This window comes from Saccopteryx leptura, chromosome 3 (assembly GCF_036850995.1).
Source record: "Saccopteryx leptura isolate mSacLep1 chromosome 3, mSacLep1_pri_phased_curated, whole genome shotgun sequence".
NCBI lineage: Eukaryota > Metazoa > Chordata > Mammalia > Chiroptera > Emballonuridae > Saccopteryx > Saccopteryx leptura.
Genome location: NC_089505.1, coordinates 319,826,546 through 319,852,050, shown reverse-complemented (window position 1 = coordinate 319,852,050; position 25,505 = coordinate 319,826,546). Strand labels below are relative to the sequence as shown.

Genomic DNA, 25,505 nt, shown 5'->3' with positions numbered 1-25,505 from the left:
CATAAGTGGATAATTTGTGATAACAAAAACATAAAAAGGGAGGGGCTAAAGATCTCAATTTGCAAGGGATGATGGAGATAAGATACATTCAAAAGAAAAGGGACAATTGTATATATGAAACTTTATTTTTCATAAAACTAATAGTAATCATACACTCACACACAAAAGTCCAAACTGAGACACCTAGCTTTAAAAAAAGATGAAACAGAGGAAAACTGTTTGGGATAACACCAAACAAAAACAATAGACAGAAACACAAGAGAGAATGGGGTATAGGGTGGGGTAGAAGAGGGTAAAGGAAGGATAAATAGTGATGGAAAGAGACTTGATTCGGAGTGTGAACACAAAGTGCAATGTACAGTCGAGGTATTATAGAATTGTATACCTGAAATCTATAAAATTTTATTAACCAATATCACCCCAGTAAATTTAATTAAGAAAAAAAGAAACACAAAAGAGAAGAACCAAAAGAGACACATAGTTACCAGAAAACAAAACATAAAATGGCTATAGAAAATCCTCATACATCTATAATTACTCTAACTTAAATGGACTGAACCAACAAATAAAGAGACACAGAATAGCAGATTGGATCAAGAAGCAAAACTCAGGCCCTACCCAGTGGCTCAGTGGATAGAGTTGGCCCAGTGTATGGACATTCTGGGTACAATTCCTAGTCAGGGCACACAGGAGAAATGACTATCTGCTTATTCCCCTTCCTTTTCCCCTTTCTCTCCCTCTTCCCCTCACACAGATAAGTGGCTTAATTGGTTCAAGTGTGGCCCTGGGCTCTGAGGATAGCTCCCTTGGAGTGCATCAGCTTCAGGTGTTGAAAATAGCTTGTTACTCGAGCATTGTCCCCAGATGGTTGATGAGTAGATCCCCGTTGGGACACATGTGAGAGTCTGCCTCACTATTGTAGCATCCACCAGGTATGAGAACAAACGTCGGAGACTTTCAGGAGTTAAGATGTTACTTTATTGGCCAGTTTAACCTGCACAGGGGCAAACTCCCAAGATGTCCGGAGACACCGTGCCCACAAGGAGCTGCAAATGGAAGCCGCACCTGGAGCTTACAGCCAGGCCCTTATATATCCTAAGTGAGCAAGTATAGTACAGAAGCAGATGTGGCAGTTTAGCTATTGGCTCGGGAGGTCACATGCAGCATAGCAACAGGGGCCGGCATAGCAACAGGGGCCAGTTTTAGCTTAGTGGCAAATTTCAAACATAAACTTCTGATAAGTGTCTCTGACCTTCTTTGTTCTCAGCCTCACAGGAGCCGTATCAGCACTTACTGTTCCTTCAATAGTTACACTCTTTGCAACACTCCCTGTTCCTTCAATAGTTACACTCTTTGGCAGCCCCAGTACTCCCTGAATCTAACAACTATCTCTCCTATTCTCAACTAAATTAAAAAAAATAAAAAATAAAAAGCAGAACCCAACCACATGCTCCCTTTAGAAGACACATCTAAGCTCCAAAAGCAAAGTTATACTCAATGTGAAAGGGTGGAAAACAATTCTCCAAGCAAACAACATCCACAGAAAAACAAGTATAACTATTCTTATATATGACAAAATAGATTTTAAGATAAAAACTCTACATCAAGAAGATATAACACTTAATATATATGTACCCAATCAGGTAGCACCAAAGTATACAAAGCACTACTAACAGAATAAACAGAAGAAACAAAAAATAACATAGTTGGGAAATCTTCATACTTCATTGACAGCTTCAGATAGAGCATTCAAACAGAAATTCAATATAGAAAGTTGTCTTAAATGACACATTAGACCAAATGGACAAAATTGCCATTTATAGGACATTTCATACCAGAATATCAGATTATACATTCTTCTCCAGTGTGCATGGAACACTCTCAACGAGAGACCATATATTGGGTAACAAAACTGGCCTCAACAAAATCAAGAAGATTGAAATTATACAAAGCATATTCTCTGAAATTAGAAATCAATGGCAAAAAAGAAGGAAAGAAACCCACAAATATGTGGAAATTAAACAACATACTATTAAAAACGACTGAATCAAATAAATAAAAAATCAATATTTTTATTTAATCAAATAAGAGATAAATGAAAATAACAGTGAAACTAATCAGCACGTCTGGGATGCAGTAAAAGTAGTAGTTAGAGGAAGGTTTATATCATTATAGACTTTTTTCAAGAAACAAGAGAAATCCCAAGTAAACAACCTAATATTACATCTTTAAGAACTATAAAAAAAGAACAAAGCAACCTAAAGTCAGCAGAAGAAAGGAAATAATAAAAATTAGAGTAGAATGAATAAAATGAGGAACAAAAAGACTGTAATAAGACCTGGCCTATTGACAGAGTAGGTAGAGCATTGGCTTGACATGTGAACATCTCAGGTTCAATCCCCAGTCAGGGCACACATGGGCATTGACCATCTGCTTCTCTTCTCCTCCCTCTCTACATTCTCTCTCTTTTTTTCTCCTGCAGTCAGTGGCTTAATTGGTTTGAGCATCAGCCTCAGACACTGAGGATAGCTCGATTGATTCAAGCATCAATTCCAGACAGAGGTTACCGGGTGGATCCTGGTAGGGGAATATGCAGGAGTCTGTCTATCTCTTCTCCTCTCACTTAGAAAAAAGACTATAAATAAAACTATTATAAAAAAGAACTAGTTCTTTGAAAAGATTAATAATATTGACAAACCCTTGGCTAGACTCATTAAGGAAAAAAGAAAAGACTCATGTAAACAAAATCAGAAATAAAAAAGTTACCACTGACATCACAGATATAAAAGAATAATATTAGAACTCTATGAAAGAAAAGGTGAAGTCAAAAGATATATGGAGATAAATGAGAATGGCAATACAACTAATCAACACTTCTTGGATGCAACAAAAGTAGTAATTAGAGGAAGGCTTATATCATTACAGGCCTATTTCAAGAAACAAGAGAAATTAAAAAAAAAGAGGCACAGAGTAGTAGATTAGATCAAAAAGCAAAACCCAGACCCTGGCCACCAAATTCAATAACCTGGTAGAAGTGGATAACTTCCTAAAAATATATAACCTTCCTAAACTGAATCATGAAGAATTGGAAAATCTAAATAGAGTGATTAACAGTGAGGAAATTACTAAAATAACCATCAAAAGCCTCCCCAAAATAAAAGTACAAGACCAGATGGCTTCACCAGTGAATTCTACCAAACATTAAAAAAGACTTGATACCTATCCTTCTTGAATTCTTCCAAACAATTGAAGAAGAGGTACCTGACCAGGCAGCAGTGCTGTGGATAGAGTGTCACACTGGGACGTGGAGGACCCAGGTTCACAAACCCGAGGTCACTGGCTTGAGCATGGACTCGTCCAGCATGAGCACAGGCTCACCAGCTTGAGTGTGGGGTTGCTGGCTTGATTGAGCATAGGATCATAGACATGACTTCATGGTTGCTGGCTTGAAACCCAAGGTCACTGGCTTGAGCCCAAGGTTGCTGGCTTGAGCAAGGATTCACTTGCTCTGCTGTGGCCTCCCAGTCAAGGCACATATGAGAAAGCAATCACTGAATAACTAAGGAACTGAAATGGAAAATTGATGCTTCTCATCTTTCTCTCTTCCTGTCTATCTGTCCTTATCTGTCTCTCTCTTTGAATCACTCTCTGTCAAAAAAAATTGTTTTGAAGATGAGGCAATACTTTCTAAAACATTCAACATAACCCCAATAACAAAACCTGGCAAGGATAACACATAAAAAAGAACACTACAGAAAAATACCTCTGATAAATAGAAATGCAAAAATCCTAAACAAAATAATAGCAAATTGAATAAAAAAATGCATAAAAAATAATACACCATGATCTAGTGGGGTTCATTCTAAAAGGTACAAGGATAGTTGAACATATGCAAATCAGTTAATGTAATACCCCACATTAACAAAACAATGGATAAAAATCATATGGTCTTATCAATAGATGCACAAAAAGCATTTGATAAGGTAAAACATCTATATATTTATGTTTAAAATATTAAAAAATGGGAATGGAAAGAAAGTATCTCAACATAATAAAGGCCATTTATGACAAACTTTCAGGCAATATCATACTAAATGGTGAAAAACTGAAAGGTTTTTCTCTAAAATCAGGAACAAGACAAGGCTGTCCACTCTCTGTACTCTTATTCAATATATCAATAGCACTGGAATTCTTAGCCAGAGCAATCAGACAAGAGAAAGAAATAAAAGGCATCTAGGCAGGGAAAGAAGAAGTAAGGGATACTTTTTGTGGGTGACATGATCTTGTATATCAAAAACCCCAAAGACTCCGCCAAAAAACTATTAGAGACAAAAAACCAATACAGTAAAGTCGCAGGATACAAATCAATATACAATATTGCTCTCCTATATGCCAACAATGAAACTTCATAAACTGAATTAAAAAATAAATAAACAATTTCTGCACTGTTTGGATAGCTTTGTTGGTTGGAGCATTATCTCAATACACAGAAGTTGTGGGTTTAATCCCTGATCAGGGCACATAAAGAAACAAATAAGTTTTCTATCTCTTTGTTTCCCTTCCTCTGCCTCTCTAAAATTAATAAATTAAAATAAAATAAAACAATTTTTTTTTATAATTGCAACAACAAAGTGCACCCAGGAATAAACTTAACGAAGAATGTGAAAGACCTATATACTAAAAACTACAAAACATAATGAAAGAAATTGAAAAAGACACAATGAATTGGAAAGATATTTCATGTTCATGGATTGGAAGAATCAACATAGTTAAAATACCCATATTACCCAAAGCAATAAACAGATTTAAGATAATCCCCATTAAAATCCCAATGTCATTTATGAAAGAAATAGAACAGAAAGTGATTAGATTTGTAAGGAACCACAAAAGACCCTGAATAACCAAAAGAATCCTGAGAAAAAGGAACAAAACTGGAGGTATTACAGTACCTGACTTCAAATTATACTACGGAGTTATGATAAACAAAATAGCATGATATTGGCAGAAAAACGGACACAATGAACAGTGAAATAGAATTGAGAGCTCAGAAATAGAAGCATTTTATATGGGCACATAATTTTTGACAAAGGGGCCAAAAACACACAACAGAGAAAAAAAAACCTCTTCAAAAAAGGGTATGTAAAAATTGGAAAGCCATATACAAAAGACTGAAACCAGATTACAGTTTCTACCAAATCCAAAAATTAATTCAGAATTGATCAAAGACCTAAATATAATATCTGAAACAATAAATTGCATAGGCAAAAATATAGGTATTAAACATATGGACTGTAGTCATAGAGAACATTTTATGAATTTGACCCCAAAGGCAAGGGTAATAAAAGGGAATAATAAGTGCATGGGACTATATCAAACTATAAACTTTCTGCACAGCAAAATAAACTGGCAACAAAACAAAAAGGTCACCAACTAAATAGAGTAAACTACTGTTCCAACAACTTTATGTCAAAAATATATAAAGAACTCATACAACTCACCACCAAATAAGCAATATAATAAAAAAAGTGCTCTGAGAATGTGTGCAGACACCTCCTCCAAGAATACATACAAATGGCCAACAGATATATTAAAAGATGTTCAACTTCACTAGCTATTAGGGAAAAGCAAATCAAAACTGCAATGAGAGGCCCTGCCGGTTGGCTCAGTGGTAGAGCATCAGCTTGGCGTGTAGGAGTCCCGGGTTCGATTCCTGGCCAGGGCACACAGGAGAAGCGCCCATCTGCTTCTCCACCCCTCCCCCTCTCCTTCCTCTCTGTCTCTCTCTTCCCCTCCCACAGCTGAGGCTTCATTGGAGCAAAGTTGGCCCGGGCACTGAGGATGGCTCCATGGCCTCTGCCTCAGGTGCTAGAATGGCCCTGGTTGCAACAGAGCAATGCCCCAGAGGGGCAGAGCATCGCCCCCTGGTGGGCATGCTGGGTGGATCCTGGTCGGGCGCATGCGGGAGTCTGACTGCCTCCTTGTTTCCAACTTCAGAAAAATACAAAAAAAAAAAAAAAAAAAAAGAAAGAAAAGAAAACTGCAATGAGATAACACCTCACACCTTTAGAATGGCTATTATCAACCAGACATGTTATAAAAAGTGTTGGAAAGATTTTGGAGGAAAAAGAACCCTAATTTCCTGCAGGTGGGAATGTAAACTGGTACAGCCACTATGGAAAACAGTATGGCAATTTCTCAAAAAATTAAGAATAGAGCTATAACCCAGCAAAGTGACTTAGCAAACCCTCTCCCTGTTATCTACCTGAAAAACTGGAAAACATTTATTCCCAAAGATAAATGCACCCTTATGTTTATTGCAGCATTGTTCACCACGGCCAAGACACGGGGACAACCAAAATGTCCTTCGATAGAGGTTTGGATAAAGAAGATTTAACACATATATGTATACTATGAAATAGTATTCAGCCATAAGAAAAGTTAAAATACTGCCATTTTCTTTCTTTTTTTTTTTCTGTTATTAAGTGAGAGGTGGGAGGCAGAGAGACAGACTAGGATCCACCTGTCAAGCCCCCTACTAGGCAATGCTTTCCTCAGAGCCTGCGGCCAACTTGCTTGAACCATTCGAGCCATTGCTGTGGGGATGGAAGAGTGGAGAAGCAGATGCTTGCTTCTTCTATGTGCCCTGACTGGGAATTCAACCCAGGACTTCCACACACTGGGCTGATGCTCTACCACTGAGTCAACCAGCCAGGACAAATTACTGCCATTTTTGACAACATGGATGAACCTTGAGAATATTATGCTGAGAGAAATAAGTCAGTCAGATAAAGCTAAGAATCATAGAGCTTCACTTGTATGTGGGATATAAAACTGGAACTTATAGACACAAACAGCAGTATGGTGGTTACTAGAAGGAAGAGGGTGGAACTGTAGTAAAGGGTAAAGGAGGTCAAGTATATGGTGACAAGATGATTTAACTTTGGGCGTGGGCACACATGCAATATAAAGATCATGTATCAGAAATACCATGTGTCCATAAAGTCATGGTGCACTTTTGACCGGTCACAGGAAAGCAACAAAAGATGATAGAAATGTGAAATCTGTACCAAATAAAAGGAAAACTCTCCCAGTTTCATACCTATTCAGTGCAGTTTGATGTGGGCTCCATTTGTTGCCCTACACTCATCCAAACGATAGTGAAGTTCTTGCCACACACAGGTAAGGACGTCTGGTGTAACACATAATGTCTGTGATTCTCTGGTTTTTTTTGTTTGTTTGTTTTGTTTTTTGTATTTTCTGAAGTTAGAAATGGGGAGGCAGTCAGACAGACTCACGCATGCACCCAACTGGGATCCACTCGGCATGCCCACCAGGGGGTGATGCTCTGCCCATCTGGGCATTGCTCTGCTGCAACCAGAGCCATTCTAGTGCCTGAGGCAGAGGCCATGGAGCCATCCTCAGGGCCCGGGCCAACATTGCTCCAATGGAGCCTTGGCTGTGGGAGGGGAAGAGAGAGACAGAGAGGAAGGAGAAGGAGAGGGGTGGAGAAGCAGATGGGTGCTTCTCTTGTGTGCCCTGGCTGGGAATCGAACCTGGGACTCCTGCAGGCCAGGCTGATGCTCTAGCACTGAGCCAACTGGCCAGGGCCTGTGATTCTCTGTTTTAAGTGATTAATGTCATCGATATGTTCAATGTACACATGTTGCTTCACATAACCCCAAAAGTAAAAGTCTAAGGGCATCAGATCCGGGGATCGTGGTGGCCATAACTTGACAGAACCCCTGCCTATTCACTGCCAGGGGAATGTTCTATCCAGAAACTCATGAACAATGGTTGCGTAGTGTGGAGGAATGTTGTCCTGTTGAAAGATGACACCTTCTGGAAATTGTGGCACTGCATACAATTCCAAAGTATCAAGATAGGACTTTGCCATCACATACTGCTCCAAGAAAAAAAAAAAATGAGGTTTCACCTCATTACACATTAGGCCACACCACACGTTCACTTTAGGGGTGTTACGTTCGTACTCAACATAGGCATGATGATGTTCAGCAGCCCATATTCTGACGATGAACATGTCCACAGATATGGAAGGTCGCCTTGTTGCTAAACACAATCTTCTGCAAAAATCTTGCATTATTGTCGATCTCATGAAGCATATCTGTAGCAAACGCGCATCATGTGGGTCTATCCGCCGGTTTGATAGTGTGCAACAGCCGCAATTTGTACTCCATAAAACAGAGACGTTTCTTTAACACCTTATGAAGTCTTGCTTAGGTGTAATTGTCAAGCACACGCATGCACAGATTTTTTAGGGCTCCTTAGGTAGCAATCCTGTATATCCTCTACAGACTCATCACTGACTGATGGCCTACCAGAACGGGGTTTCTCCACCAAACTACCGGTTTCCTTCAACTGCTTATCTCAATGAGTAATGTTATTCCTATGTGGTGACGCTTTGTTATAAACGGGCCGATATTCACGTTGCACTTTGGTCATGGATTCAAATTTAGTGAGCCACAGAACACACTGATCTTTTCTCTGTACTGTCCACATCTCCACTGGCATGGCCGTGGGCTGCTCCGCTGTATACATGGTGTTACGTCATCATCTGTGCATGCACACATGCTGCCACATCATCCTACAGAAACTGAGAGGGTTTTCCTTTTACTTGGTGCAGATTTCACATTTCTATTGTCTTTTGTTGCTTTCCTGTGACCGGTCAAAAGTGCACCATGACTATGGACACACTATATATACCTGAAACCTATATGACCCTACTAACCAATGTCACTCCAATAAGCTTAATTAAAACATTAAATGATTTTTTATAGAATATTTGGGAAATACATGTAAAGACTACATATGAAAATTTAAATTGCCTATAAATTCATTACACAGTGCTAACCAGTGAATTTGCTTCATTTCCTTGCAGCGTTGAATGGATACAAATGTACAGATGTATAGATAGTGCTATGTGAAATATGATAAATTCTATAAAATATAACATTATACATATAATTTTAAACACACAGTTGGTGAAGCATGAATTAAGTATTCAACATAAAACTTTAATTTTTCTACTTGTTATTATTCCATGCATATTTTTCCATAGCATCAAATATTCTTAAAGGCATTAAAATTATATATACACCACTATATAAATTTACTACATGACTATGACAATACCTGTTTTAATAAACATACCTACAATTTTTATTATTGCTGATGTTTCTATTGTGTCTGATTATTTTCTTAATAAACTTTCTGAAAAATAGAATTACTATGTTAAAATAAGAGTATTTTAAGGCTCTTTATGCATATTGCCCCATCTCTTTACCAAAGAGTTATTTCAATTTACACTCTCATTAGTTGTGTATATTAGTGGTGTATAAGTGTTTTAAACTCATTACACATTTTTGTCATTAAGTTAGGAGTAATAATAAATTTATATTTTAAACTTTTATATAAACCCGAAATATATTAGCACATACTTACTCTCTGATATCAAAATGTAAGGATAAGATCTTTTTCTTGTGTAAAACATAACTTAAGTTAAAGGCCATATAGCTTGATTTGCCTGTTTTGTTTGTGTTTCAGTTTTTCATCAAGTTTGGCACCTCTTTTTACTCTCAAAAGTGTCTTCATTGGACAATCACATATTCAGCATACTTCTGTTGCATTTTTATATAATTTTCGGTTTCAGTTTCAATTAAGTAAGAAGTGAGATCTTAAAAATTGTTTCATATGGGATATAACATTTTGAATCTTCTTAAGACTAAAGAAAAATTTTCTGAATTTTTTATTGTTTCTTTATTAAATAATTTACATGGCATGCCAAAGAGGTTAATACTTCTTTTTCTTGTGTTACAACTTTAGAAAAAAGTTCTTGTTCTAGTTATTCTCTACTTCCCTTTGAGTAACAAAAACTATAGCTATTCCCAGAACTTGCCACCTTAGGATCGTCTTTGGTCGTTTTACTTATCTACTTGGGTACTAATAGAATTCCTTTCTTAGATCCGCACAGTTCTAAGCCCTATTCTTAGTGAATAGCCGATTGTGATTAGCTGCAATTATTTTCTCTGTATGGTTTTCTGGTACTAATTACTAATAAAGGACCTTAAGAAAACCCCACTTTTTAGAGTGCGTAACAGCCTGACTAGGCAGTGGTGCAGTGGATAGAGTGTATAACTGGCTGTCTATCCATTGACTACCTTTGTTTTTTGCTCCAGCTCTGAACACATCCTAACTACACTTCTCTAAAACCAAGAAGCCATTTGGCCTTGCAATTCTATTTCATGAAAATATTTTGAAAAACTTTTTGTTTTAGGTTGAAAAAATATTCTCTAGGTTGGATATTATCCTCTTCAGCCCCCTTTAAGTGAACTTCAGTCTCAATCCTGAAAGACTGGGAAAAGGAGATATAAAGGAAGATGAGGACTCTGATTGTCTTAGAAAATTTCATTTTAGGAGAACGGCTGCTTACTTTTCTCTATAACACATGTAACTCTCTCTGAGTTAGTATATAGTGGAAAGAAACACCTTTACCAATTTTTAGCAAATCAGGACTGTTTTATATAGTGAATTGCTGAATTTTTCAACTCAATCTAACAACAGATCCAACATTAGTTTCAAGCGTTGTACTGTATGCAGTTGCAACATGTTTAGTCTGATGTTTTAGTCTAAAGGCCATAAAACATGTTTTAAACATTTTACTTGACCCCTACAACAATATCATCTTATGTTAAAAGTAGTCTGCTAGTTAATAAAACAAAAACTACTTAATTTAATAAGTTAAACTTTTAACTCTTTCATGACTAATCTGTGACCCCTACAAAAGAGTTGGAGAGAGAAGGGTCAGTGTGTGAGGGCAATTTCTTTTATTCCCATTACAGGAGGTAAATAGCCAATTAATGGATTTGAAGTAGAGTAGAAATACTTTGGTAGCTAGTTAGAAGCCACAGTTGAGGTATGTTCAGGAAGATAAAAGGAAGAGAAACCAGTTAGAGGCTTTTGTAATATATCAAGCAGATGACAAGGACCTATCATACTTTAGTGGGAGTACTGGTATATAGAGAAGAATGATGTGAAGAATTACTAGGAAGTAAGTTTGGCAGGACTTGTTGATTTATTGGTAAAGGACTATTAAGAGGAAGAGTTACTATCAAGTTTCTGGTTTGGGTGAATAAGTTGTTGATGGGTCACTGACTGAGATAGGAAATACAGAAAGATTTAGAAGGACTAGATTTGGAAGCTAGGACTATATGGAAAATTATGAGTCCTAAGTTTTCTATACTGAGTTTGAAATGCCTATAACATATCCAGTTGATCACGTTTAACAATAGATTATATTTATAAACTGATGTTGATGGAGCAATGAGTGGTGGAGATATTGATTTTCGATTTCTTAATTTATGGTTAAAATACACTTTTGAGCAGGCCTATGAAGAGTGAAAAAGTTACTCACTCAAGGACAGAACTCTAGGGACCCTATGCCTATGTATGAAGAAGAGAACAGATATTTAAGTAGGAAATTGAGAAGGAAATTAGTGTTGTGGGAGGTTGTGGAGCTTAAAAAGGTGTCTGCCAGCTTTAAGATAGTAAAGAAGAAAAATAAAACAGGGACTGAAATGTTTCTGTTGTATTAGGATGTTTTGAGTTTGTTTTGGTGAAATTAGATTGACTAAGATTTACTGATGATTTTTAAAGATAAGGATATTTTATATATAAGAATATTGAGAGTTTTTATCTGGGCTACAAGTGAAAATATTTCTTGCATGTAGTAGGTGATCAATAAACAGTGGTTGAATGGATGATTGACCTCTACTGGCAGAGCTAGAATTAGAAATTGTAATCCAGATTCACATTGGGAGGGAAAACTTTTTCTTTACCATCTTGTGTTCTAATGGTTAGGAGCCTGTGAATTAACTGACAGTTGACAGACTGACAAGGGAAAGGCAAGGTTAATAATGTACATGTGCATGCCGTACAAACATGTAGAAGTATTCAGTAATGAGTAACACAGTGAATACCCAGAGGTAAAGGTTTATATACCAACTTAACAACAACAAAAAGGAGGAGGGAAAGGATGGGATTTTAGGGTTTCCATAGGAAGTATGAAAGGTTCTATTGGGTTCCCAGGTGTGGGGGTCAATGGCTGCCATATTTTTGGAGTACTCTATCTGCTTAAATTTAGCAAATGGTTCTATGACTACTAATTGTTTAGATGTTTTCAATTTAAGGCAATTTTAATTCACTCATTTACACGAGAGTAGTGTAAATTACTCTCACACCGTCCCCTATTTTTCCCCCCAGACTTTGATCAGTAGAACCTCAGAGTCCCATGAATGTATTTTGGAGTTCCTCTACAATAGCGTATTATTTCTCTATTGAAAATATTTAAAATTCCTAAAGATCTCATTTATTATATTGCTTTGACTATAATTTTACTGGAAAATATTCTATTCCCAATAATATTTTTAATTAAACTAACTATATTAAGCTTCCAAATCCAATGACACTCTGTACTGTGTTAAAATTCTCAAAATAGGAACCCTTAATTTGTTTCTCAGCAGTGGAAGTTCATTTATTCAACAAATATTTATAAAATGCTTAGTGTGGTTGAAACAATGTCTTAGGCATAGTACTAACAGCAATGACATATAGAAAATTGCCATTGCTTCACAGAGTTTATATTTGTTACTCTTGGTAAACACTTAAAATATTTATAAAAAATTTATATAATTTTATAATTTTAATTATGGAATCTTTAGGCACAGTCTTTTAGTTTTCAAATGATTCTGTCATTTACTCATTATTTCACTCAACTAATGAGTCATCTGAACAATACTTTTTTAAGAGTTCTTGTGCATATTTTACTGATGAGGAAATTGAGACAGACTAATGCAAAGTGATTTGTCTGTGGTTATCTTATCATTGTCAGAGTCAAAGTCAGAATTTCTGTTTCTTGGTTCTAACATCATTTCAATAACATCCCACAACCCATAATGTTCAGGATTATCTAGATATATGCATCAACATGATTAAATATTATGAAGATCCTTAATTTCTTAATTTTTAGCCATTAAGATGAATTTTATTAAATAGACAAAAAACAATTTAGAGCTTAATTAGTCAGAAAACCTTCCATTTGGAATGGTCTATTGAATTAATATACAAGTCTTTCACATTTGGAAATATGAGTTTAAGTGAATATAAGAGCATTTCAATATATGGTGAAATCTTTTTAGAATTTGGAGTAGTAGAGTTAATCTGTTCATCAGACCTGATTCTTAACTAAAAGCATTTGCCCACTGAGTTCATTGAAATTGAAATGTTTACCTGAAAACTATATACTCTTATTGATCAATGTCACCCCATTAAATTAAATTTATGAATAAAAAATGAAAAAAGAATAGACAATATACAGTGACAGAAAATGATTTGACTTTGGGTGATGAGCGCTCAAAGCAATGAACAGTGCAAATGCTATAGAAATGTTTACCTGAAACCTATATACTCTTATTAATCAATGTCACATCATTACATTAAATTTATAAATAAAAAAATGAAAAAACGTAAAGACAGAATTTAATAATTGCATTTTATTAACTTTAAGTGAATATACACATACAAGATGAATAATTAAAACAAATATGTAAATAATTTAGGCCCTGGCCGGTTGGTTCAGTGGTAGACCGTTGGCCTGGTGTGCGGAAGTCCCGGGTTTGATTCCCGGCCAGGGCACACAGGAGAGGCACCCATCTGCTTCTCCACCCCTCCCCCTCTCCTTCCTCTCTGTCTCTCTCTTCCTCTTCCGCAGCCAAAGCTCCATTGGAGCAAAAGATGGCCCGGGCACTGGGGATGGCTCCTTGGCCTCTGCCCCAGGCGCTAGAATGGCTCTGGTCACGACAGAGCGATGCCCTGGATGGGCAGAACATTGCCCCCTGGTGGGCGTGCTGGGTGGATCCCAGTCGGGCGCATGCGGGAGTCTGTCTGACTGCTTCCCTGTTTCCAGCTTCAGAAAAAGATAAAAAATAAAAATGTAAATAATTTCATGTTAAAAATTGGGATTTGGGGAACCTAAATCACCCAGTAACTTCGATACTCCTTCATTTGGTATGTATTGACTAGACTCAAAGTTTTGAGTTTTATTGACAATGATGAAAAAGAAAAAATTGGTTTATTTTAGAAAATTTAACTTTGTTACCATGAAATCATTTTATAGATATTAATGTGCATTACATATTTTATATTAGATAAATTTTTATTTAATATGTGTATATATATTTTATATATATATATATTTATAGCACACACATAGACCACACACATACAGACAAACCTCAGTAACTTATTAGGAAATGATATAAATCATGGTTCAAGGCATCACCTATTTTAAAACCATTTTATGGGAGAGAACTTAAGTGATGAACTCAGGTGTAGTTTGAACTCAAAGAGATGGTTAAAACTTGGAGCTTATTTATAACTTTGACAAGACAAAAAAAGAAGGACTTTAAGCTTCTAGGGGCAGCAAACTGTGAGAAGAATGTATATGGGGAAAACAAAAGATAAGGGCTAATTAGCGAGCTTTGTTTCTTTATCAGTGTCACCTTTCTTTAATGATAAGATTGTTATCCTTTTCCTGCTGGGAAAGTGGAGTTGGGAGATACTTTTACAAAATAAATTTATGTTCTGCATTTAAGCAGATAGAAGGAGTGCAAAGAGTTCATACTGTGTCTATTTTTTCTCAGTTGCTTTCAACTCAAAATAATTTTTATGTCATAGGGGCATAATTTTGAGATGGCATATGCTGAACTCCTTCAATATTATACATATACTGAAAAAAATACAAATATTTTATTGTGAATTCTCACAAACTGAACATGCCATGTAACTAGAATGCAGATCAAGAAATAGACCATAACCAGCACCCCAGAAACAATTTCATACCCTTTCCTAGTCACTCTCGTCCAAAGGTAACCATTATCTTAACTCTTAAGACTCTAGAGTAGTTCTGCATGTTTTTTGTAAATATAATAAAACATACAATATGTTTTCTTTTATATCTGGCTTGTTTGACTTGTCAATGAGAATCACTTATTTGTAAAAGCAAAAATTGTCTTCATTTATTGTTGTTGCAAGAGTGGATTCCTGAAAATTTGTTGCCTCTAAGTACTAGAGAAAGGATTATTGGTAATGTAAAGAACATTGGACTAAGATCTGAAGTCCTGGGTTCTATTTCAATTCTACAACTCTGTAGGGATGTTGAGAAAGTCCCTTACCTTTCTGTGTCTAAGTTTCTTCATTTACCAAGTGGGAATAATTGTGTGCACGTGCGTGCATGCGCGCATGAACTGTGTAAAGCCAGAAGCCAAGGCTACCATCAGAGCAGCCCAGCTCATGCAGGTTCGCATTGGATTCGGACAGTCGGTAAAGAAACAATGGAGCCAAAAACTGGTGGGCCATAGTCTTTAATCCTACCTTGCACCCGGCGGGCAAGTAAAAACACACACTGAGCTCCAAAACCCACTCACATTCAGTGCTCACAAAGCCACTGACTTATCCGAGTTTCCTAGAATCAAAGGTTTCTAGCTCACCAGCCTTATTCTCCTCAGTTCCCCATCTCCTTCCTTATCCCAGATACAAACTCTGCACAAACTGGCATCTCACTCAGCACTCCGCCATTTTGGCTGCTTCTCCTGGCCACATGGCCTCTTTCTGCTCTCTGCTCTGCTCCCTCTGCTCTCTCATGCTAATCATCCCAGGAACCAAGAGAGCAAGCTCTCATTCTGCCCCCACTTTATAGTGTAGAAATCGAAACCTTTAATCCAATATACAAAACAGGGAAGTCTCTAATACAAAGACACTTCTCTGAGGCATGATTGGATTGTACCACCCCACATCAAAACGGGTGGGAAAGGCCTAATCCCAAAACCAAGCCCCAGGCTACAAGGATTCTACCTGCCCACAGAGACACACATTAATATCACCTGGGCGACGGCCTCCTCGTGGGCAGCGCTGTCTTTAACAAAGTGAGCATAATATATTTTATCTGCCCAACAAACTGTTTTTATTTATAGGCTATAGGAAACTAAGTTAACTAACTTATCTAAAGCTTATTTCTTAAGCACCCATTATGTTATAGGTACTCTTCTAAGTGCTGCTGTACAGCTGGACACAGAGTAGGCAAAAGTTTATGCTGTGAAAAGCCTACCATTTAAGATAAAAAAATATGTAAAAGTATATTGAAAATTAAAAACAATCAAATATATATATGATGACAATACCCTGGCTAGATAGCTCAGTTAGTTAGAGCATCATCCGGAGCATAGAGGTTGCTGGTTCCATTCCTGGTCAGGGCACATGCAGGAACAAATTGATGTTCCTGTCTCTCTCTCCCTACCTCTCTCTCTCTAAAATCAATAAAATAAACCAAAAAAATCATCATAATGAAAAAAACTAAAACCAATTGTTAAATATAAGATGTCAGAATCTTCATCATCTAATCATACAAACCAGTTACTAATACTCAAATAATATGTAATAAATTTTTTTGTAATGCATTATTTTATTTTACCCCAACATAAGAAAGATGTTTCTAGGGGGTTGTCTCAGGGGCTTACAGATTAGCATAAGAATGTATTAAAGATTTTCCATGGAAATTATAACAAATTACCAAACAACGTGTAGATAATCAAAGGCTATTGGCATTCTACCTGTTCACTAATTAAAATAATTTAACTGAGAGATATTATAAAATGTGTTATTAAAAAGTTTCAATGTATAATTAAATAAGAAAAAAAATCTTTAAAAATATGAATTAATTGCTAATACTTGAAATGTTTTCCAGGTGTCTTTGATGTTATTTTCAACAAAGGAAATATATGCATATTCCAAAGTCATGAAGTAAGGCATCTTTCTCTTGCTCTCGACAATGGCTTTGTCACTGGAATGGTAGGTAATAATTTTTTTACCATGTATTAATAGTATTGTATCCATATATAATAATGTATTTTATAAGGTACTTTTATAAGATTATCAAATTGTATTTTCCTTTGACTTTTACTTTCACTATTTTGTCTCACTAGTTTTTGAGATTCTAATGTATATAAATGATTCTAAATGTCCATAATTAGAATTTAGCCCACCCCAAAAAAGTAGACCCCTTCTCTGATAACATTTAAAATTTAAATGATCCTTCCAATAGAGACAGTTTGACTTTTCAAAGAACTGTTTAGGGATCCTGTTATTAAGAAAAAGAACCTAATTATGTTTTGTGTTGCTTAGGTTATGTTTGAAGTGTAGTTTTTAATAGAAAAAGTTGTCTCTTAAGAATTTATGCATGTGAGATAGTATAGGATAACTATCATGCACTGTCCTAAGTGCTTAATATGTGTTATAACATTTAGTCTTTATATCTGCACTTTGAGAGAATCTATTATTATTCCTATTTAACAAAAGACAAACCTGAAGTATAGGAGGATTCAGTGAGCTGCCCAATGTCACATAGCTAGTAAGTGTGAAAGCAGGACTTGAACACAGGCCATCTGACTCCGGATGTTATGCTACAGCTTCCTCATATCATGTTAGATAATATTAGTGTTATATTTAACTGATATCAAGTTATTTAACGATGGTATATAAAAATAAGACTCATGGACATAGATAAAAGTGAAATGGTTACCAAGAGGAGGGTGTTGGTGGGAGGAGAGGAAAGCAGAACAAATATATGGTGATAGAAAATAATTTGATTTTGGGTGATGGGCACACAACATAATCAACAGTTCAAATGCTATGGAAATGTTTATCTGAGACCTATGTATTCTTATTAATCAATGTCACCCCATTAAATTTAATTTTCTAAATAAAATTATTTAAAAAGTAATAATTTGTATGACTAAAATTTAGGCTAAGTGATTACTTTGTCAAACTTTCTCGATGTAGTCTTTTCTCTACTGCTCCAGATTTTGCAAGGTACCCTATATACTATACTTGATAGTAAATTCTGCTCAGTACAAGTCCTGGTCAGAGTAAGTACATAATAAATATGAATGTAGTGGGTATGGAATCTACACAATTAAATTGAATTTAACAAATGTCCCACTGCCTTATTTTTTTTTTTAAATCAAATTCCCTCTATCTCCAAGCCCCTATTTCACCAGGTTGGTGAGAGATTCCATCTTAGTTATTATGAAACTTGTTGCACACAAGATTTCACCTGGTATGGGGTCTCAGAATATCTGATGATAGCCCTCTTAGCTTCAGTCCACGTTGGTCACTGACAATGTACTCATCAAACGTAAGATATTTTCCTGAAGGTAAATAGTTCTGTTGTTTATGTACCATATATATATATACACAAGGGAACTTTGCTGAGGTTTGTAGCCTTAGTGGCATGGGTCAAGCCATTCAAGGGGCACCCATGAGTTCTTCCTTTTCATGCCCAAATGTTGTTTTCCCAGGGCACTGAGGGGAGAGATAAGACTTCAAACAGTACCAGGATTGTCTTCCTGTAGCATAACTTGACCTCGAGTTTTTTAGTTTTTGAAAGCAAAACCTAGAAATATATGTGCATTAATTTCAGCTTTTGGTCACAAATAGTCTTGAGTTAAAAAGACATAAATGAAGAAATACAAAAATAAACAATAATGAAGTACATATTAACATTTCATTATATTATTCTGCCACTGAAATTTTTATTTTTACCCAGCCTTCTACCATGGATTCTATGAAATTAGGAGAAGAAAATTCTTAGAGAAAGACACTGGAAATTAATACTGGGGAATTAGAACAACTGAATTACAAAACATTAGATTCTATAGAGTGCAGTAGACCTCTACATATGTGTAATATCAAAACATTTTAAATTTATTTTCTATTGCTAATTCAAAGGGTTTCCCTCACCCCCTTTTTCTTTTAGGCTAGTGGTGGACCCTCCACTGAGCTGCGGGTGCTTTATCAACCCAACCGCCATGCACTTCTTGAGTCAACACTGGTTTCTGGACACACAGTTATTTTTGACTGTCATGGCAAAGTAGCTGGTGAATCAACAGCAGGCTATGCAAACCTTTCAAAAGAATTTGTGGTGTTTGTCAAGGTAAAATGGAGGAAATATATTCAAGTTTATACTGCTAAATACACACTTTGTTTTGATCTGTTGAGGAAAATTCTTTGAGTCATAATGAAGTAATCAGACCTCTTCCCACTAGGTGGCATTGATGCCTTATTGCCTTTTTATTTACCCAGACTGAAAGGCAATAGGGATTATAACAGCAGTAGGATTGATGGGAGTAACATCCTATATCAATTAAAATTGGAGGTTAAACTGTGGATGTAAAGATTCTTAATAAAGAGTTAGAAAATCTTACATTTGGAACTTGAACAAGTGTTTAATTTTTAAACGTTTAATTTTTCTAACAATGAGAATATTTGCACCCTTTGAGCATATACATGTGATATTTCATAATTCTTATGCTTCTTTCTCTATAGTATGTATTTGTGAACTTATAAGAATAATTTTATTATTAAAAGGTGATAAAAAGAGACTTGACTTGGTGTGAACATGCAGTACAGTGCACAGGCACCGTATTGTGGAATTGTGCGGCTGAAACCTGTATAATTTTGTTAACCAGTCACACCAATAAACTCAGAAGAAATATAAAAACTCAAGATAAAAAATAATATTTTCTACCAAATTAATATAATATCTATCATTTATGAGATGCTAGTTTATGCCAGGTACTTAACTGAAAACTTCACCACATACAAGACTAAATTTAATTATCATAAACAAACTGACAGATATTGTTATTTGTATTTTAAATGTGAGGAAAAGAATTTCAGACACCTTAAGACTCTTGACTAGTATAGTATAGCTAGTCAGTGATGGTTTATGAATCAAATCAAAGTTAATTTGTCTTCAAATGTTTTTATACTTATAAAATAAACACTTTATCACAGTATTATTTTTCTCAAAACAACATGCTTTTTAATGGTTGTATATTTAAATGTAAGGAATATATAGATATATATATTTATCATTGTACATTTAATCTTAGGCTTCTAATTTTACCATCTCTACATGTGTTACTAAAACATATACTTTGATAAGTCTTTGACTACATATTTTATTATTTTTTTTAGCCTAGATAATTTGAAATTAAGTTTAAGGGTCAGAATATGAAATCTTTAAGACTTTAGAAACATATGCCAAATTTTCTTCCAGAACTGTACCAATTTTTAGTCCTGGAAAACTTTACTCAGCTCTGAAGTTAGAGGAAACAGTTCACATACCACTATCACTGCTGACACACACTTAGAGTTTGGGATTCCTGAGACTAGAATAACTCAGAACTCACTGAACTCTGTTATACTCATGATTAAGGATTACTATAGAGAAGGATAACAGATTAAAATCAGCTAAGGAGATAAGGGAATAGACATATAGGTCAGAGTCTATGGAAATTCCAAACATTATCCTCTTCCCATGGAGTCAAGCCAGAGTTACTTGCTCAGCATTAATCTGTGACAGTATGCACGGAGTATTGCCAACCAGGGAAGTAAGCTCACCTAAGCCTTGGCGCTCAGAGTCTTTACTGGGGTTCCATTATGTAGGGAGTACATGTGGCCGATCCCAGTCTCAAGACTCTCAAGAGGTCAACTGGTACTTGGTGACTCAAAGTTTCTGCCCTAAATCACATTTTTACTATATGTCTGTCCTAAGGCCCTCAAACAAACACAAATACTCCTATTAGGCATTACATTAAGGGTTTAGATGTCAACTCTCTGAAGGCCAGAGCAAAGGCCAGACCTTTCTGTTTAAAGTCCTTTTTTTTTTGCCTGACCAGGCAGTGGCTCAGTGGATAGAGCATCGGACTGGGATGCCAAGGACCCAGTTTTGAGACCCCAAGGTTGCCAGCTTGAGTGCGGGCTCATCTGGTTTGAGAAAAAGCTCACCAGCTTGGACCCAAAGTCACTGGCTCAAGCAAGGGGTTACTCGGTCTGCTGAAGGCCCGCGGTCAAGGCACATATGAGAAAGCAATCAATGAACAACTAAGGTGTCGCAATGTGCAATGAAAAACTAATGATCGATGCATCTCATCTCTCCGTTCCTGTCTGTCTGTCCCTGTCTATCCCTCTCTCTGACTCTCTTTCTGTCTCTGTAGAAAAAAAACCAATAAAAAACAAAAAAACAAAACCTTTAAAGTCTTTTTTTTTTTTTTTTGAGAGAGGGAGGGAAGAAGAGAGGGAGGAAGAGACAGGAAGGGAGAGAGATGAGAAGCATAGTTGCATCACTTTAGTTGTCCATTGATTGCTTCTCATACGTGCCTTGACTGGGGGCTCAAGTCGAGCAGTGATCCCTTGCTCAAGGCAGTGACCTTGGGCTCAAGGCAGTGACCATAGGATCATGTTGATGACCTCACGCCCAGGCTGGTTACCCCGTGCTCAAGCTGGTCATCCTCTGCTCTAGCCTGCAACCTTGAGGTTTTCAACCTGGGTCCTCAGCATCCAGGCCAATGCTATATCCACTGCACCACCACTAGTCAGGTTAAAGTTAAATTTTTTACTACCTAACTCCCTTCAGCTGTGTAGTAAGGTATTTATCTCATTGACCCCTAGTGTTGAATGTAGTTCTTAAAACAAAACAAAACAACCTGACAGTTTTTTAGAGGAATAAACATTTAATTTATTTTTTTTAATGCAGTGAGAAGAAGGGAAGCAGAAAGAGACTCCTGTATGTGCCCTGGGATCCACCAGGCAAGCCCACTAGGGGGCCATGCTCTGCCCATCTGGGGCGTTATAATGGAGCTCTTCTTCGTGCCTGAGGCAGAGGCTATGGAGCCATCCTCAGCACCTGGACCAACTCACTCCAATCAAGCCATGGCTGCAGGAGAGGAGGGGGGAGAGAGAGAGAGAGAGAGAGAGAGAGAGAGAGAGAGAGAGAGAGAGAGAGAGAAGTTTGTGGGGGGGGGGTGGAGAAGCAGATGGGCATTTCTCCTCTGTCCCCTGACCTCGAATTGAACCTGTGACATCCACATGTGGGGCTGACATTCTATCATTGAGCCAAGCAGCCAGGGCTAAACATTTAATTTTTGCTTTACTTATTTTTTTAATTACTAGTATGTATTACTTCTACTTATGTTTATTCACTGTTTGTATTTTGTCTTTTGTGACATGTGTTTATGTATTTATTCATTTCTCTACAGTGTTAGTATATTTTTAAATAACTTGAGAACTCTTTATATCTTCTTGAGCTGTTGATTGCATAAGATTTACTTAAATATATCTTGCTTGTATTCAATATCTCTTTCATTAATTTATTTATTCCTACATGCACACAGTTAACTAATATCCATACAGTGAATTTCATAATTCAGATATTCTGGTAGCAGAGTATTCAGCTTTGTATTAGTATTAAAACTATATATATATATATATTTTTTTTTTTAATTTTTATTATTTTTTTTTTTTTGGTATTTTTCTGAAGCTGGAAACAGGGAGGCAGTCAGACAGATTCCCGCATGCACCTAACCGGGATCCACCCAGCATGCCCACCAGGGGGCGATGCTCTGCCCATCTGGGGCGTTGCTCTGTTGCGACCAGAGCCACTCTAGCACCTGAGGCAAAGGCCATAGAGCCATCCCTAGCACCCGGGCCATCTTTGCTCCAATGGAGCTTCAGCTGCGGGAGGGGAAGAGAGAGACAGAGAGGAAGGAGAGGGGGAGGGGTGGAGAAGCAGATGGGTGCCTCTCCTGTGTGCCCTGGCTGGGAATCGAACCCGGGACTTCCGCACGCCAGGCCGACGCTCTACCACTGAGCCAACTGGCCAGGGTCAAAACTATATATTTTTTAATAGTGATTGTAAATTTCTTAAAAGAAGTTTTGTATTTTGTATCTTTTTATATCTCTGCAGCGTTTAATGTGGACAATTACACTCTCAATAAATAAGAATTGATGTAAATTAGGAGTCAACCGGATAACCTTATTTAGTTTTATTTTTTACATTGCAGTTAAATTAGTTATTTTTTTCTTTTGCTCATTTTTAACCATCAAGCTTTTGGTAAGATTCTAATCACTGCAATTTCTGTAAGAGAACAGACTCTATTGCCATATTCCTCTAGCAAAACATGAGCTTGTTATTTATTGCCTTTCTTTTGTGTTTGTTGCTGTGAAGGGTGTGTTCCTCAACAACGCTGTGGTTCTACTTGCTACCAGCCTTAGCCAGGCCCTGTGTCTCCAGCCTGATGGCAGCTGCACTGGAGTGGGAAACCAGTCTGAAAAATCCTACTGGAAAGTGCATAAAATCAGCGCTGGGATTTGCATGTTTGAAAGTGTGAAAAATGCACGGATGTATCTGAGGATTAAAGATGGCCAGTGTGATGGAACAGTAAGCATCTGCTCTTATTTTTCTTTGCAAATGTTTAAGACATTTGCCAATAATAGATATGAGAATAGCACTTTTTGAAAATTATCTTTTTTAGTTTTAATCTATGAACATTCTGGAAATTGGATGTTCTATATGGCAGTTTCCTTTGACTGGTTTCTAATGAGTAGGAAGGGCAACTGAATGCTTGACAGGACTGGAGAGGAATCATGACCCTTCAGACATTGTTTCTGAAACATAGTGTGCATGCAAATCACCTGGGACTTGTGTTAGAAAGCAGATTCTAACTCAGGCTGCAGAAGGACTGTGTGCCTGCATTTCTAATTGATCAGCTGTTGATGAGTTGGCCTGCAAATCACACTTTGAGAACCAAGGCACTGGGAAGTCTCAGCTCAATATATTTCCTTAGTGTGTCTTTTGGTGCCTGAAATTTTTTTTTCTTTACCAATGGAAACCCTGTACTTTGAATAAGGAAGTAATGTTAAATTCTAAAAATTAGGGGTTCTTCTTTAACTTCTTAAGACTTAGGAGATGCTGTGGGAGGCAACTAACATAACATCTTTTATATATTCATAATTTTCCTATGGATTGAGCGGCATATAAGATTATACATTTAGCTTACCTATTAATGCTCTCTGTTCTTGTTTGAAACAGTTTAGCTTATACTGTATCTTTTGGATAAACTCATAGGTGCTCCCACTCCCCTTTCACCTTACCCGTGTGGCTCTAGCTATTTCAGAGTTTGCATGAGCTTTTGAGGGTGGAAAGACGAAGACTTAGATCATTCATGGCTGTCTGTGTCTCTGTCTTTGTGCAGATTGGTGAGTCTGCTCTGATGTTTATAGTGCAAAGGAGAAAAGCACATGCACACGCATACATTTAATCAGAGTCCATGTTTGACTCACAAAAGCATTGTGAAGTGGGCTGTATCCCATTTCACAGAAGAGGAAGTCATTCTTAAGAAACAGGCTTTAAACTAGTAAGTGGACTGATTAAGATTAAAAACAGGTAACATTACTATCATGGCCAGACTAGGTAAGAGTTATGATTTCATAAAGTTTAGTCACTCTAAAGAAGGAACATCAGGAAGTAGCTTTTATTTCATATCACCAACATTTACAAAGTAGTGTACACAGACCTTTCTTTTCTGGGACTGGTAGGAGTGTTCAGAACCATAAGACAGTGTGTTACTTTATGACACATTTTGGGGTATGCGTTTTTGAAGTTGTTAGGAAGTGTTTGTAGGGGCACCGATAAGTGTCACTCCAAAGTGAGAATGGGTCAACATTGGGAAATTAGAATTTTGAACCTTCCTTAGATGGCATCCAAAGGGATAGCTCAGTGTTTAGTCACCTTTCATTAAGCTGCTTCATGTTCAGGTTGGATAGTGATTTTTATGGTCCTTCTATTCCTCTTAAACAAGTCTGTGGGCCTTGTCTGTCTCTTCCATTTCTTTCTTAGTGCGATGCTTGTCTTGTCTCTCCAAGTGAGTAAATTTCCTCTGCAAGTGTACAGCAGAATCTTGAATCTTTTGCCCTACCGTAAACACTCATGCTTTTTCTTTTTCTTTTTCCTGTTGGTGCTATAATTGACTCAGTTTTATCTGATTAGACTGAGAGAATGAAAAGTCCTTGGCATGCAAAAGTCCTTGGTGAGCATAGCAAGACAGGTTAAATTTACAGATTAATACATAGAAGTATTATGCTGCCACAGAGAAACTGTCGATATGCTCATTTTTCAGATGAAAAAGCTAAATGTGATCCTGGTAAAGTAAGTTATCCTAATCCCCAAGTCACTGTTCAGAACTGTCAATCGGGGTTAGTGTACCGCCTCCTAACCCTGTTGTGGAGGATTTATGGTAACAGAATGGAGAAACTGGGATGACCGCTGAGGTGATTCATAATACAATCACAAAGTTTTATTCTTAGCAATTTTCCAAGAACCAGCCTTGTTGTCAGCTTGTCAGGTGAATAACTGGGTCTGAAATTGTATCCACCCTGCCATTGCTGGTCTTTATATCAACACAAGGAACCCCCTTCCTGATATCCATATCTCAGGATGAAAAGCAAGATTCAGGACTTCCTGTGTACTTTGGAACTGAGGCAGGCAATCATGCATTGGGATTTCAAACCAAGTTTCATTTCCTGAAGATGTTTAA

The 25,505-nt window shown here is 36.9% G+C and overlaps 1 protein-coding gene across 1 annotated transcript in view; it reads left to right on the top strand.

The window, feature by feature from the left end:
* The window catches only part of RP1 (RP1 axonemal microtubule associated), a 375,598-nt gene that overhangs the window by 116,879 nt on the left and 233,214 nt on the right, over window positions 1-25,505 (top strand). The window contains exons 13-15 of the mRNA XM_066379053.1: window positions 16,814-16,917; window positions 18,884-19,060; window positions 23,138-23,350. Of these exons, the coding sequence (XP_066235150.1) occupies window positions 16,814-16,917; window positions 18,884-19,060; window positions 23,138-23,350 (494 nt within the window). The remainder of the gene's footprint in view (window positions 1-16,813; window positions 16,918-18,883; window positions 19,061-23,137; window positions 23,351-25,505) is intronic.